The following is a 14,853-nucleotide window of genomic DNA, read 5'->3' as shown; positions in this document are numbered from 1 at the left end:
ATGCCTAAACCTGATTCCCCACAAGTGCCTAAAATAAAACCCACCTGCCTTATGGCTGAGGCTAATTCCCCCTTTTGGTGCCTAAAACAAACTTCCCCCACCTTATTCTTAAACCTAACCCCCTCTATAAGTGCCTCAACTAACCTCCGTATCCCTCCAAATGGCCACTAGTTAGGCTACAATTGTCAATTCCTATGTAGTAGCCAATCAGCTCCTAGCCACATAGGGCACCCAACTCAATGCTTTGGTGCCCAATTACTAGGAAAAGCGTATGAATTAAATGACATTACGATTTCTGAGTTTCCAATCAGTAATCTGATTTCTGAGGTGTAAATCAGTATTTGGTAATCCGAATTCTGCGGAAGAATAAACTGCCGTTAAGGAAGATGGTGCCTTAATTGGCAGCCATGGCCACAGGATTCTGGCCTTTTCTTGGTTTTTTTCCCCTCTTTCCCTATCAATTTACCTTGTTTCCCTCCCTGAAGGTGTGCAGTGTGGTTCGGGGTAGCCTGGGACGCTGGTGCAGGTCGTGGGGAGTCCTGGACCTGGAGGTTTTTCCACCTTGCTGCTGCCTGAGTCCATTGTCTGTGCAGGTAAAGGCCTTGAGGAGTCCACCGCTGCTACCCAGTAGATCAGGGCTCCATTGAGGTAGGACGCCGCTCTGATCGCGAAACCTTTGGCCTCGCTGGATGTCGGCTCCATCCCTCAGCTGCTGCTGCTCCACCACAGTAGGGACATCTCTGGTTCAGCCCCTCCATGATGTCAGCCATTAAACCAGAAGTAAGGGCTACCACAGCTGGATGCTTCTGTAACAGCCAGATTATCTTGACAAGCCCTGCTGAATGCTGCCCAGGAGTCAGGACCCACCACAAAAATGAACACTACTGCACCTTTTGAACTGGAACACCTTGGCTGGCACTGCCAGATGTCAGTAATCGGGACCGCCAGCAGCGTCAGCCATCACCGCTGGTTTCTTTCATGAAGAACTGGGTCATCATTGCTGAACCTTCGCCTCCCTCTGTCCCCCTTCCCCATGTCTCCTTAGGGATGACAGATGATTGCCAAGTGCGACTGGTGGCGCCGTAGTATGGCAGCCTCGGCTCTTGACTTTGGGACATTATTCCCCCCCCCCATCCTTCCGGAACCTGTATGAGCCAAAACCAATTCTGGATACAAACCCCTGTTTGTACTTGGCAAAATAAATGATTCTGATTCTGAATGCATTGAGACTCAGAAATTTTAGGCCAATCAGAAGACTCTGAAATACTCGACCAATCAGAGAATCATGCACTGCAGAAATTGGAATACCAGGGAATATTTAGACCAATCACAAGACTATGAGGTATTAGTCCAACCAGAGAATGCGGAAGTTTACCATGGTTGACAGTCAGATATGCAGATTAGGCATAATAATAGCAATCATCCACAAAAAATAGCGGATTTCGAAAAAAATGTTTTTCCCTTTACAATTAACTCATTTTATTTACAGAAATAATGAAAAAAGAAATCCGAAAGATGCGTGTCAGAATTGGAAATCTGCTTTTCCGATCATATTTACCACTTGCCACTGATTAACACAGGTGTCTGTTAAGGACCATACACACGTCTGATTTTTGCGAACGACTGGGCGGATCGCTCAAACTCAGTCTTATCACGCGAACGACAGTCTGTACACACGCCCGATTTAGCGGGCGAACGACTGAACGATGGGACGTTCAAACGACCCGTCGTTCGCAAAAATCAGACGTGTGTATGGGCCCTTAGACTCCTTCTGATCCGCGTGCTCAAATGACTTGATCTGTCATTGTCAAGCTCTCTGTGTTGGATGTATATTTCCATCATAGTTTTTAAAAAGAAAGGTATATCATGCTCAGTAGTAGCTTTAGATGAGATGAAGCGTACCATTCATTTGAAGCGTACCATTCATTTGAAGCGTACCATTCATTTGAAGCGCACCATTCATTTGAAGCGCACCATTCATTTGAATTAAACAAATAAATTTATTATTGGTACCCCAAAAGATGCAACGCGTTTCGCAGGCACAGCCTGCTTCATCAGGCAATAAGATAGGGGACAAACAGTAGCTCGTCAGTAGCACGAATGGCACCTCTGGACAGAATTTGTTTAATTCAGACAGTATTTTGAGTCTGCTTTCCGGAGGTAAGTCCAACACTGCCTCCCAGCAAATTTTTAAATTTTTATCACCTTTTATCCTGCTGGCGCCTCTGTTCTCTTACGATAATACTGTGTCCACCCCTGGTGGAGGGGTGACCTACCCCTACTTTCCTGATCTACAGAGAGCGACATCTTAATCCTGAGTGAGGACAGGTCTAATCTCCTCACCTGCATCTACAGTGGTTGCCTAAGAGGTAACCCATGTTTGTGAGTATATTCATCTCACACTTACATTTATCCACGGTTTCCAATACATACTACACTATATTGGGCTCTCGGTGTCTCCTATTTACAACTCTTTATTTACATTTCTTCTTTTAGGCACCGTCATAATGGACATTTGAAATCTTCATATGTTATAATATGGATTCCTTGTATTAGATGTTACATTATGTTGTAGTCTGTTACAATGAATGGACTAGTATCGGGAAATAAAGGTTGCAAAGTTGCACAATACGAGCTGTTTAACCCATTTACATTGAAGGTAAAATACTGTGACAAAATTACTTTACGGATTCCACTTAAGTAAAGTAGTTTATTCAGTTCTTCATCTAAGGGCTTGATTCACAAACCCGTGCTAACTGTTAGCACGGGCGTGCTAAAGTTAGCACGTGAAGTGCCGCTCGCCGTACTTTTGCTCAGACAAAATGCTGAGATCGCGGACATTTGCACGTGATAACGTGGAATTTTGCATGGAAAAGTCCGTGTTATCACACGCAAATGTCCACGATTGCGGCACTTTGCGCGCTCAAAAAGTCTGTGAGCGGCACTTCACGTGCTAACTGTTAAGCACGCCCGTGCTAACAGTTAGCACGGGTTTGTGAATCAAGCCCTAAGTATTTAATTTGCACACACCACCAGTGTCTTTTTCCAGACGGAAGAGGGGAAGTGCCATGACAAGCTGCAACCCTTTTACAATACATCTGTCGCTTCCAAGTCAAACTTTCATTCCCCTGTAATAATAGAAATTACCACGGAGACTGAGCTATTGCTTATTGGAAGTGACAGTGATGTGAAACGTGGGAAGGACTTTTATTATTCTTATTACATCAAGCCAGGAGATAGTAAACCCAAATCAGCAAGACATACATATTTTTGTCTGTGACTTGTGCTAGCTGAAATCCATATTGTATTTACTCAAGTGTAGTATAGGACAGCAATCCACAATAGAGTGGAACGGTTTCAAACACTCGAGGAAAAAGCTTCCACATTAAGGAAATGGATCTGTGCTCCGTGTTTAAAGTAGAGAGGCAGCAGGGAACTGGAGATGGGTGACCTTGGCAGCTACAGACAAGGGGTGCCTTGTTTCCTAAAGAACCTAGACTGAATATTTTCCTAACCTTTGTAGATGGAGAAATAGTTGGTAAGATATGGAGTATTTTATTGGACTAGGTTGAGGTCTTTATCGGCTAACTTGTGTTTATAGTTACACAGCCCTTCACATCTCATTATACTCACATAGAGGTTCAGCTTCCTATGGAAAATGGGTCTTTGTAGATATGGGGCTGAGATAGGTGTGAAGGGAAATGGAGCAAAAGTGGAGCAATTGTCCAAAACAGCCATACAAAATTCTTGTTTCATATTGCGGCTAAAACCAGACTGGCAGCCCCTCCACTGTCATTTTCTGTGCACCTATTTAGACAAATATTCCAATAGAGGTAAATATCTGGAGGGGATGATGATTTCTGTGATAGCGTGTAAGCTTGATGGTGCAGGGTTCACTTTCCTTTTTGTGTAATGTTTTTGTGATTGTGTCTTGGAGAGAAACTCTGACCAAGAATTAAACTTTATCCCAATTAGTAGCTGATACCCCCTTTTACATGAGAAATCTATTGCTTTTCACAAACAGGCCATCAGGGGGCACTGTATGATTGATCATGGGGTGAAACCTCTCCCACAAGAAACTCTGAGGACCGTGGTACTCCTGGCAGTTTCCTGTCTGTGAACCTTGTTGCATTGTGGGAAAAAGCTGTTTACAGCTGTTTCCAACTGCCAAAAAAGCATGCAGCAGCTACATCACCCGCCAACAGTAAAAATGTCACCATGTAATGTCAGAATGTAAATTGGGGATTTAAAAGATTTTACAATGGGCAAACACTGACTAAATCATTTATACATAATTATTGTAAAAATGAAGCACTTTTTTATTACGTTATTTTAACTGGAGTTCCTCTTTACGTTTATAATGTAAACTCCTTAACTGCTTATTGACTGTGGAGTTACCATGACTTAAAGGTTGATGCACATACCTGCAGTAATATTGCAGTGCATAGACAGCGCATGACAATATTACCCTCACATCCACCAGCAGTACCGCAAGTTACAGTAGTAGTGGGAGAGTTGATGCGGTAATGTTAACGAGCATCACTGTTAGTAATGTGAATTACTGTAGCAGTGGTTGGGCTACTCGGGTACAGAACGTCTCGCTAATAGCATAGTGCATAGAACTGCAGGTGGAAGTAAGGGTAATATTGCTGTTGGCTGTCTGCGCACTGTAATATTACCACAGGTACGTGAATCAACCCCCTAATAGGTAAGTGGATGTCAACATTGTTACTTTATTAACCGCTTCTGGAGAGATTGAAATCTATGGCCTGTTTGGAAGCGTGTATTCCTGTCCTGCCAGGGGAGTAGATTTCCCTCACTGCCACCACGAGTTCTTGCCACTTTTGCCGCTCCCACCAATCTTGTCACTGTCTCCCTGCCGCAGCTCAGTCGCCCTTCTGTCTGTATGACAGCAGAGCTCTGTGAGCCAGTCAGGAGCTGATTTCGTTGGCTCCTGGCTCTGTCATCAATGTGAGCAATTCCCATTGGCTTACATTGTTCACACGATTAAGACCCAATGAAAGCGGTTCCTGACCGACTCACAGACTTCTGCCATCATGGAGATGGCAGAGTGGGTGGCCTGAGGCGACGGGTGTGCGGGCATGTGCGGCGGCAGTAGCGATTCAGAGCGGCGATATGTCGGAAAGAGAACGTTTTTGTTACCAGCGGACTCTGTTCCTTAAGGAGCCAGAGACTGCTGGTATGTGTTAATGCAAGTTTGGTCACCAGTTACCAAAAACAAGCATAACTAAGATGTGTTTTATGTACAGATAACTAGATGGTAAATGAGATGCAAATTGTTCCATTGGTCCATTATAAAGCTGCATTAATTTGCATTGAAAGTTTACATAATCCTGTAGAACTCTGAACAATTTGCATCTCATTGACCATACCTAGAGATGATGACCTCTCCCAAATTTTCTATAAACTCATTATAGTGTGACCTAGCCCATTGATTAACAGGAGTTCTGAGTTTGAGACACTGAAGCCCCAAAAAAGTAAGAGATATTGAATTCTACGTGTAGTACGGATATTTCATAGAACATTATTAGAAAAGAAAAGTCTCGTATTTTTATTTTCAGTTATATAGTTGTTTTTTTTTATAACTTTGCATCATTCTCTCATATTTGCTATTACAAACCAAACTGAAACAGTCAAGCTAATGACCCTTTGAACTCCTGTGCAGTTAGTAAAACCTTATCTAAAGCTGCCTCGCACTGTTTCTTTGTTTTATAATTGCTTCAGAAAATAGGACTGCCTCCAACCCAAGTTGGGTCGGGAGCTCAGAGAAGCTCTTTTGCATATATAACTGAAGTTTCTTAACTCTAACTCTTCCTGTACTGGAAACAATACAAGACTTGTTTATTTGCTACAAATGCTCTATTTCTTAGCTGTACTACACATACAATGCATTATTTTATAAGTTTATTTTCACTTCAGATTCCTTTAAATGTGTTTTCCTGTGCTGAAAATGTGCATGAAAACAGACAAGTGTGACCCCTGTCTAAAGACTCGCACACACTGAGGCATTTCTGTCACCTGGGGAGGATCGGTACTCAATCCCTTGGGTCACAGTGCAGTTCTAACACTGTACAGATGACACTAGCCTCTAGGCTAGCAGTGCACATTGCTATGGAGGAGGGCGAAGCAACAATGCAAGCAGTGGAGCAGTGTACAGGGAAAAGGGCAGAACAATTCAATTGGGCGGTGCGTTAGTGTCAGGAAAATCACTTAAGCTATATATTATAAAGAATACATGTATCACTTTGGTGACATAAGCAATAGCTATTGCTGTATCAATAGTAGCACAGCCATAATTGTCAGGAATCTTAAGGGATAAGAACCCAGGAATGCAAAGTGGCTAAGATCGAGAGCTGTAAGAGAAATAAAATGAAGCAAAACAAAATAATTGATTGTGCACTTTCTCGTTTTTTGTTTTTTTTTTTTTTTTGTGGCAGACTTTGTCCGCGAGTAAAAGAAACATTGTACAATTGTGTGTAACATATGGAACAATAGTGCTCCGTTGCAAGGGGCAATTGTCTCATTATTTTCAAAATATATTCCCTACGTAAAAACGAATATGGTAATTTAGAAATCCTATATTTGTAGCACAGTTTAATTGAGTACTGATGCTGTTTGAACATTTCCCTGTGCTTTTAAAGGGGCACTATAGCGAAAAACTTTAAAATTTAAACTATGTGCAAACATATTCAAATAAGAAGTACATTTTTTCCAGAGTAAAATGAGCTAAAATTACTTTTCTCCTATGTTGCTGTCACTTACAGTAGGTGGTAGAAATTTGACAGAAGTGACAGGTTTTGGACTAGTCCATATATTTATAGGGGATTCTCAGGGATATATTTGTTTTCAAAAGCACTTAGTGAATGGCAGTTGCTCTGTCCAACTGCCAAAAAACTGTGTAGTGAGCAGGGAAGCTGGCCAGCATTATTGTTTAAATCCTTTTTAGGGAATATCTTTATAAAGAACAAAAGTCTTGCTGAGCTTCCCCTATGAAGAGATGGGCTAGTCCAGAACCTGTCACTTCTGTCAGATTTCTACTGCCTACTGTAAGTGACAGCAGCATAGGCGAAAAGTAATTTATGGCTCATTTTACTCTGGAAAAAAATGTACTTCTTATTTGTATATGTTTGCACATATTTAAAATGTTAGTTTTTCACTGTAGTGCCCCTTTAAATAACCTAAAGGCATCCTCATGTTCATTATGTATAATCTATTAACACAATTCAACAATGAAACATCAGCAAAGCGATTTTCTCCCATAGGACTCAAAGCACACAAGCTTTTCTCAGATCAGTACATAGTGGTATGTACAGGCCAAAAAGTTATGTGATCATAACTGCCAGACTACACAGGTGGCTTTTTAGTTTTAATTTAAATGTGTTGAAGCGGTCTTGATTAAGTTTGGCAAGGCATTCCACAGTGTAGGGGCAGCATGACAGAAAGCTTTGGCTCAAAAGGTTTTTAGTTGAACTCTAGGGGTGGTCAAATTATTGGATCCTTTTGATCTGAAGCTGTGGGAGGTGTGACACAGTTGCAACAAGTCTTTCATGTAACCAAAGCCTAGAGATCATGTAGGGATTTGAATGTTAGCATGCCAATTTTGAAAAGGATTCTCCATTTTATTGAAATCCAGTGTAGTGAGCAAAGGTTTGGTGTAATGTGACAATAGCAGGGTTGCAGCAGCATTCTGTTCTAGCTACAGGTGGTGTAGGTCTTTATTTGGAAGACTTGCATGGAGGGCATTGCAATAGTCCAGCTGTGATAGGTTGGAAGATCCTCTGAAGGAATGAGTTGCTTAATTTTTGCAATATTCCTTAAGTGACACAAGGATTGTTTCACAACAGCTGAAGTTTAATTCCTCATCAATCAGTAAATGCAAGATGTGCACCATTTTGGAGCTAGTAAGGTCGAGTTCCCTACCCTCAATGGTGTTGGCTGTGTCTGGAGCTGCTTTGCTATTAGGCGCTGACCTGAACCTCTGTTTTGGCAGCGTTTAGTTTAAGCCAGTTTACATTCATCCACTTGTGAAGCTCAGCTAAGCATATGTTTATTTTTGGAATGGGGTCTGTCATGTTGGGTTTGAATGACAACTATAGCTGGGTGTCATCAGCATAGCAATGATATGTCAGACTGTGTTTTTGGATAATTTATGAGTAGCAACATGTATATGGTAAACAGCAAGGGGATAGTATCGAGCGCTGGGGCACATCATAGTTGAGTGGTACAGGGTTGGTCTGGAAAGGCTACAAGGCTACCCTTGAAAAGATGAGAACCATTGGGCGACTAAACCATCAATGACACAGTAGTCTTGTTGAGCAAGATCTAACGATCAACTGTATCAAAAGCCGTTGCGAGATCAAGCAAAATCTGGATTAAATAGTCATCTCTGTCTCTGGCCCTGAGCAGGTCATTGCAAATCCGTGCAAGGGCTGTTTCAGAGCTGTGGTGCTTCAAGTTGGAAATATTCAGCCTTCTCAATAACTTTCCCAGAAAGTGGAGGTTAGAGACAGCTTTGTTGTGACAGGCACTAAAAAGCACAAATATCCATAGATACAATCAGAAGTACTTCTTCACATAATTATACCATGTATCGAAAATCACTGGCTTGGAGAACATTAGCGCTCAACAGGCCCATTTCTGGGGAGGGGGGAGAGACAGGCAACCACCTGGAGTGCGTGCTAGGGGAGTAGCAAACGCAGAGGGAGAGAGGGAGGAGAATGCAGAGAAAAAGCTAATCAGGCCAAGTAACTCACCCTCCAGGTCTAGGAATAGCACACCTGATCTGGCTTCTTCTTCGACGCCCTTGTTTCCATAGCTGCAAGTCATAATGTGATGGCGGTTTACATGATGACTGATGTCCTGCAGCTACTGAAGTCCTGAAGCCCAAAGAGGAAGATGAATCACAGCTCTCTCCTGGCCCTGGATGGTGAGTTACTTGCTACTTTGTATCCTGCATGATGGGAGTCATCTGGTTACCTATACTTGGGTGGAGCTACATCTGGCTGCCTACACTGCAGGGTTCCTCTTAATACCTATACTTGGGAAGAGGGGTGGTTATATCTGGCCACCTATACTAAAGGAACATCTGGCTTTCAATACTGGGGAAAAGAAGCTGCTTCAAGCTACCTACACTGCGAGAGAAATCTGGCTATCTATACTGAGGGGATATCTGGCTACAAATACTAAGGGAACATCGGCTACCTATACTATCAGGAAACATCTGGGTACCTATACTGGGGGGGGGGGGGCTACATCTAGCTACCTATACTGTGGAGGTCATCTGGCTACATATACTTGGGGGACATCTGGCTACCTATATGGGGGGGGGGGGGGGCTACAACTTAGTACCTATACTGTAAGGGTCATCTGACTACTACCTGTACCCATACGTATACTTTTGCAAATAGCTCATTGTGTTCAGAAATTTTGCCATTATGCACAATTACACGAACATGCGCAATTTGATTCTTTGGACCTTATAGTTTTTGAGAGAACTGATTGAAAATGGAGAAAATGTAATTAATTTATTTTCTGGACAGTGGGCTGAATTGGACAGGTTGTTCAGCAAGCTGATTTGCATAGATGACAACTTACAGGGAAACCGAGAGGGAATTGAGACAATTCCTTAGAAGGACTAGTTCTACACGTACCTATGTTTATTTCATCATGTTGCATGTCACTTCAGGAATGCTTTAATGACACTGCTGTGATCAAGAAGGATCACAGCACTAGTATCTCTAGTGCTATTCAGTGGGCTGTGTGGCTCTGAATGTCCCTCCAGTGACAAAGTGTCACGGATTCCTTTGTCATCATCAGGAAGGATGATTAGAGATTTAATTAACTCTGAATGCCATCTTTTATTTAGGAAAAGTGTATATTGACACAAAACTGTGCCAGGTGTATAGAGAAGCTCTGAGAGGTACACTGCGAGTGATGGAGCTCTTTATGGCCTGTCATTCCACTCAATGAACTCTTCAGGTAAAATGGTGGTTTCTTTCAACATTAGCTTCAAACATTTTGACAGCAGTAAAATGATCCCTTTTGCTGTATAAGCCTTGATGAACCCTCCCACTCATTCCCACTCTGCAGATAAATGATGAATCTGTGCCTGAAAGGGGCAAATGGTCACACAGCATGATCATTTGTCAATTTATAAAAAAGAGGCCTCCGAGTACTGACTATGGATTTATAGTCTAAATTAATCTAAGTGTTCTCCGAGAAGCACTTAAAGCAGGTTGCATATTCCAAATTGAGTAATTGTGTGTGAACCAACCAACAGCAATAGGCTTTTATTTTACATTGGAAAATGAGATATAAAATGTTAACCAGCATCTGCAATTTCCTGCTACCATTAAGGTTAGGCTAAAAAAAAAGTCCCAACTCTAGGGAAATAATGATGATCTGCATTTAGACCTCAAGCAGCTGATTCTAGTTACATAGATTAATAGGAAATGATTTGCAGCGGAGAAGATGAAATGTGTATGTGGGTAGATGTACAGATTATTATTAAGTTAACCTCCATTTGTGTTTTTGCTTTTTAAGATACTACGCTATCTGCTGCCAGCCTCTGGTTTACAGGAACAAAATGACCCCACTGAGGATAGCCCTGATGCTTGGTGGCTGCTGGATCATTCCAACTTTCATATCATTCCTCCCGATTATGCAAGGATGGAACAGCATAGGCATTCTGGACTTGGTGAGTTATTAAAAAACACGAGCACAGTGTGCGAAGTTATGAACTAAAAGTTGGTGCTATAACTGGCCTCAATTTTAAATATTTTGACCAATGTAATGTTTTGTCTTCATTACAAAAACCGTTATTTTTCTTTTAAAAGGTAGCTTCTAATTCCTTTAAAAAGGAACTTTACTGAAAATAACGTAATTAATATTTTTGTTCCCATTAATTTAAAAATGTAGTCAGTGTTTGCCCACTGTAAAATCTTTCCTCACCACAATGTGCATTGAGATTTATCACATGGCGACATCTTTAGTCTGTTCAGTGTTGGGGGGGGTGGGGGGAGGGGGCGTATAGATAGGCATCCTAAGCATTAATGTGAGGATGGGGTTACATACAGATATATGGCAATATGTACACTATCTATAGAAAGTGTGTCTTATGCTTAATCCAGGAAGGTTACTGTAAAAGGTGGCTATACTGATTTATTTGTTGCATTCTACTGTAAATCACTACAGTTCCTCTTTAACAGGTAAGTACATTCATTGCCTTAAATCTAGATGAACTGGACTTGCTATTTTATACTAATCATTGAAGAACTTTTTTTCTTTCGTAGTACCATAAAATAATTTGCTATATACATAAATTAGTATATTATGGGCCAAGGCCAGGAAGTGCAGAAATGACCCAATGACACTAGCCTTAAAATCATTAAGGCTAGCTTAATATTGTTAACATTTCCATGAAAAGTTGTGGTCAAATTCAAATCAAGGTTTATAGACCGCTATGTTTTTTTTTCTGCTAACCACATGAAAAGAATGGACTCTGTGTACTTTGAGAAAACTGTGGTCCTTATTCATTTTCTTTTCTACTACTCTTTCCCCTAAAAGATCATTTTTTTTTATCTTCTTGCTTGCTGGTGGTGTGATGGGTATTTTATTAATAAAGTTTGAAATTAACCTAGGACTGTGCTGTCCAACTGGTGACCCATGGGCCAGATGTGGTCTACAGGCCACATTAGCTTGTCTGGCCTATTTTTGTGTCAGTCTCTCTTCTCTTGCAGGTCCACCTCTTGTTTACACTTGGCTTCAACCTCCCCCCCCCCCCCCCCCCCAATCCGGAATATTGATGCTCCGCCCCACCAGCCAAAATATTCTGGTGCTTGCCTGCCCATTAAGTTGGACAGCACTGACCTTGAAGAAAACTTGGGAGAAAAAGTAAATTGAATAAGGGCACATGTGTTATGGTTGTTAGCAGGGCTGTGGAGTCGGTCCAAAAATCCACCGACTCCGACTCCTCAGTTTAGGATTCCACCGACTCCGACTCCACGACTCCGACTCCTCTAATTTGCATATTACAATTTTGTTGATTAAAAGTATGTAACATGAAATTCGTCTCTTAACTGCCAACGCTTAGGAATTTTACAAGACAACTGAAGTGAGCAGGATATGTAGACTACTATATTTATTCCCTTTAGACTAAAACTAGTCCTTGGTAAGAGTACTTGTAAAAGGTACAAACCGGAACAAAGAACATCTATCAGGACCTAGGCAATGTAAGTGTGGGTACATGTAAGAATGATGTGCAGGTACTCTGCAGGGGAATGAGGAGATTGTAAACAGACAACACCTCTGTGTTCAATGTGCACAGCATTCTCAGTGGATCCCCTGCAGCTCTGTGGAGAGTGCATATGTAGAGTATAGTACTACTGTGTAACAAAGTAAACCTGAGACAGATGAAATTAAAGTTTTATACATACCTGGGGCTTCCTCCAAGGCTCCAGCCGCCTTCAGGATAATCAGTCAATCGTTGTCCTCCACCATCTGGATCTTCTGCTATGAGTCCAGGTACTTGAGCCAGTCAGGCGTAGTGCGCATGCACACACTCCGCCGCCAGGAGCATACTACACCTGTGCAGCACTATTGCGCAGGTGCAGAATGTTCCTGGCTGTGGGAGCGGCATGCGGCCCGGACAGCGCTGACTGGCTGAATTACCAGGACTCATAGCAGAAGATCCGGGTGGTGGAGGACAGTGAGGGACTGAAGGGGCTGGAGGAAGCCCCAGGTATGTATAAAACTTTACTTTTCATCCGTCTCCGTTACCCTTTAATTTGTAGTCACCAAACCAAATTTTAATAACATATCAAATTATTTGATTTCATGAGCAAAGAGAGTGCATACATTTGCATAAATCAGCATCAGTGCAGAATTATTTCCATCTCGTTGACCATCTCTATTAGTGACACGGCTACACATCAGGCTTTATTCTTACAGCATAGATGTTATTAAGTATATATAAGAGATTCCTGTGTACACATCATATATACAGTCACAATCAGATATGTATATCTGACCTTAAAAATACGGGGACTGCTTTATTGAAGCAGCACAAGTAACTAATTTTGATTGGTTTATTTCATTTTTGTGGACTAAGCACAGCTATTACTGTATATATACTGTATATATACATTATTTTTAGTGACTATTATCTGAGAAATAGAACATTTTATCATATTTTCTATTTTAATTACAGTTACAAATTCATTAGGAGTCGGAGTCTGTGCATTTTTTCCCGACTCCGACTCCAGGCACCCAAAATTGCCCGACTCCACGACTCCACGACTCCGACTCCGACTCCGACTCCACAGCCCTGGTTGTTAGGCAAGTAGTAGACCTTTCCTGTCACCAAGAAGTTATTGCACTGAAACCCGCTGGTGACAGATGATCAGGCTGGCATGGACACAAGTAACAGAATTCAAACATGTAAGTTCAAGACAGATAATTTGTGCTCCAAATGGCACCTGGTAATTTCAGCACTGCCATGGACCACAATGTTAATTGCTGCAATAGTGGGGCCCGTGTGTAATTTGGGCTTCGGACTTCTAGTCGGCAGCAGATAATGTACTAGAAGAAGCAGGTAGTGTTAGATGTAGGGTAGCAGGAGGGTTAGTTTTAGGAGTAACTCTGGGAAAGTGTTAGTGTTAGTGTTAGGGGTAGGTAGGGGGAGAGGTAGGTTTGGTAAATGATTAGTAGGATACTGGCAGTATTGTCCAAATTTTCTGGTGCAGAATTAATTTAGACTTCATAAAAGGCACACAGACTTGTGATATGCTGGAACAGGATGTGATGAAGACAATTTTTCAAAATACCATGGTTATTGCAAATCAAAAGAATATGACCTACAGTCATCAACCTCCTTTTGATCCAGCCACTTAGATGTAATTATTATTGCTACCTATTATTTCCCTAGCGAGACCAATCTTTGCACAAACCTTACATTCGGCTGAAGTGTTGACAGCAGGCGAAGGTCATTAATGGTAATACTAAGAACGGATGCTAATCTTGCAGTGCGTAAAACCGATATTTCTGCTCTGAGAACTAATGGTCATGTCTGTTTTTAGATGTCTCGAAGATAATGACTTTTAAATAGTATAAGGGTTGCTTAAAATACCTGTGGCATCTCTGATATTTCAATTAAAGGTTTCCTTGAAACTAAACTAGCAACATTTAGTTGAAATCACACCATCTGATTGGCTGTGAAATGCCAGGCAATCTCTAGTGCCCATAGCACTACAGTCTTCTTCACTTCCACATAATTACTATGCCACACTTTTACTGCTTAATAAATGTTTTCCAGTTAGTACTGAAACATCTCATTATAGTAGGAATTTTTACCGAAGTTAAAATACCGACTACTATAAATCCCAGGCCAGGAACTTCTGAGTCACTGCTGATAGCAAGTGGCTTTAATAGTTCCCTATACACTTTGTTCTTGGCGTTTTCTAAAAATACTGCACATTTATATTGTCAGATAAGCATTAAATTAATTTTAGTCATACATTCAACAGCTGAGACTTACAAGAATGAGTCACTGAAATGAACCAGAACCATAATGTTGAAGGCAATATCAAAGCCCCCTGTATTATCCTAGTCCCAGCAAGAGTCGGATCTGTGTGACTGACAGCAAGAACAAAGGGAGAGAAGCTGGACAATTATTATTACCAAGGCTAAATAGAGCTTGGTGCAGCGAAACCCGGCAGAACAGTCTCCATAACCAGCTACTTATACCCTCGCTTCCATTCACAAGGATAAGAAAATGGAGCAAATTGCATTTAAATTATTACCTGCTTATTTCAATGTAGTGGTTTAAAGAATTTT

The 14,853-nt window shown here is 41.5% G+C and overlaps 1 protein-coding gene across 7 annotated transcripts in view; it reads left to right on the top strand.

The window, feature by feature from the left end:
- Positions 1 to 14,853, top strand: part of HTR4 (5-hydroxytryptamine receptor 4) — a 724,446-nt gene that overhangs the window by 491,980 nt on the left and 217,613 nt on the right. For all 7 annotated transcript variants that reach the window (XM_068277120.1, XM_068277118.1, XM_068277121.1 and 4 more), the window contains one exon: positions 10,564 to 10,717. In XM_068277120.1, coding sequence (XP_068133221.1) covers positions 10,564 to 10,717 — 154 coding nt within the window. The remainder of the gene's footprint in view (positions 1 to 10,563; positions 10,718 to 14,853) is intronic.

This window comes from Hyperolius riggenbachi, chromosome 3 (assembly GCF_040937935.1).
Source record: "Hyperolius riggenbachi isolate aHypRig1 chromosome 3, aHypRig1.pri, whole genome shotgun sequence".
Classification (NCBI taxonomy): domain Eukaryota; kingdom Metazoa; phylum Chordata; class Amphibia; order Anura; family Hyperoliidae; genus Hyperolius; species Hyperolius riggenbachi.
This window is presented reverse-complemented; position numbering and strand designations above follow the sequence as displayed.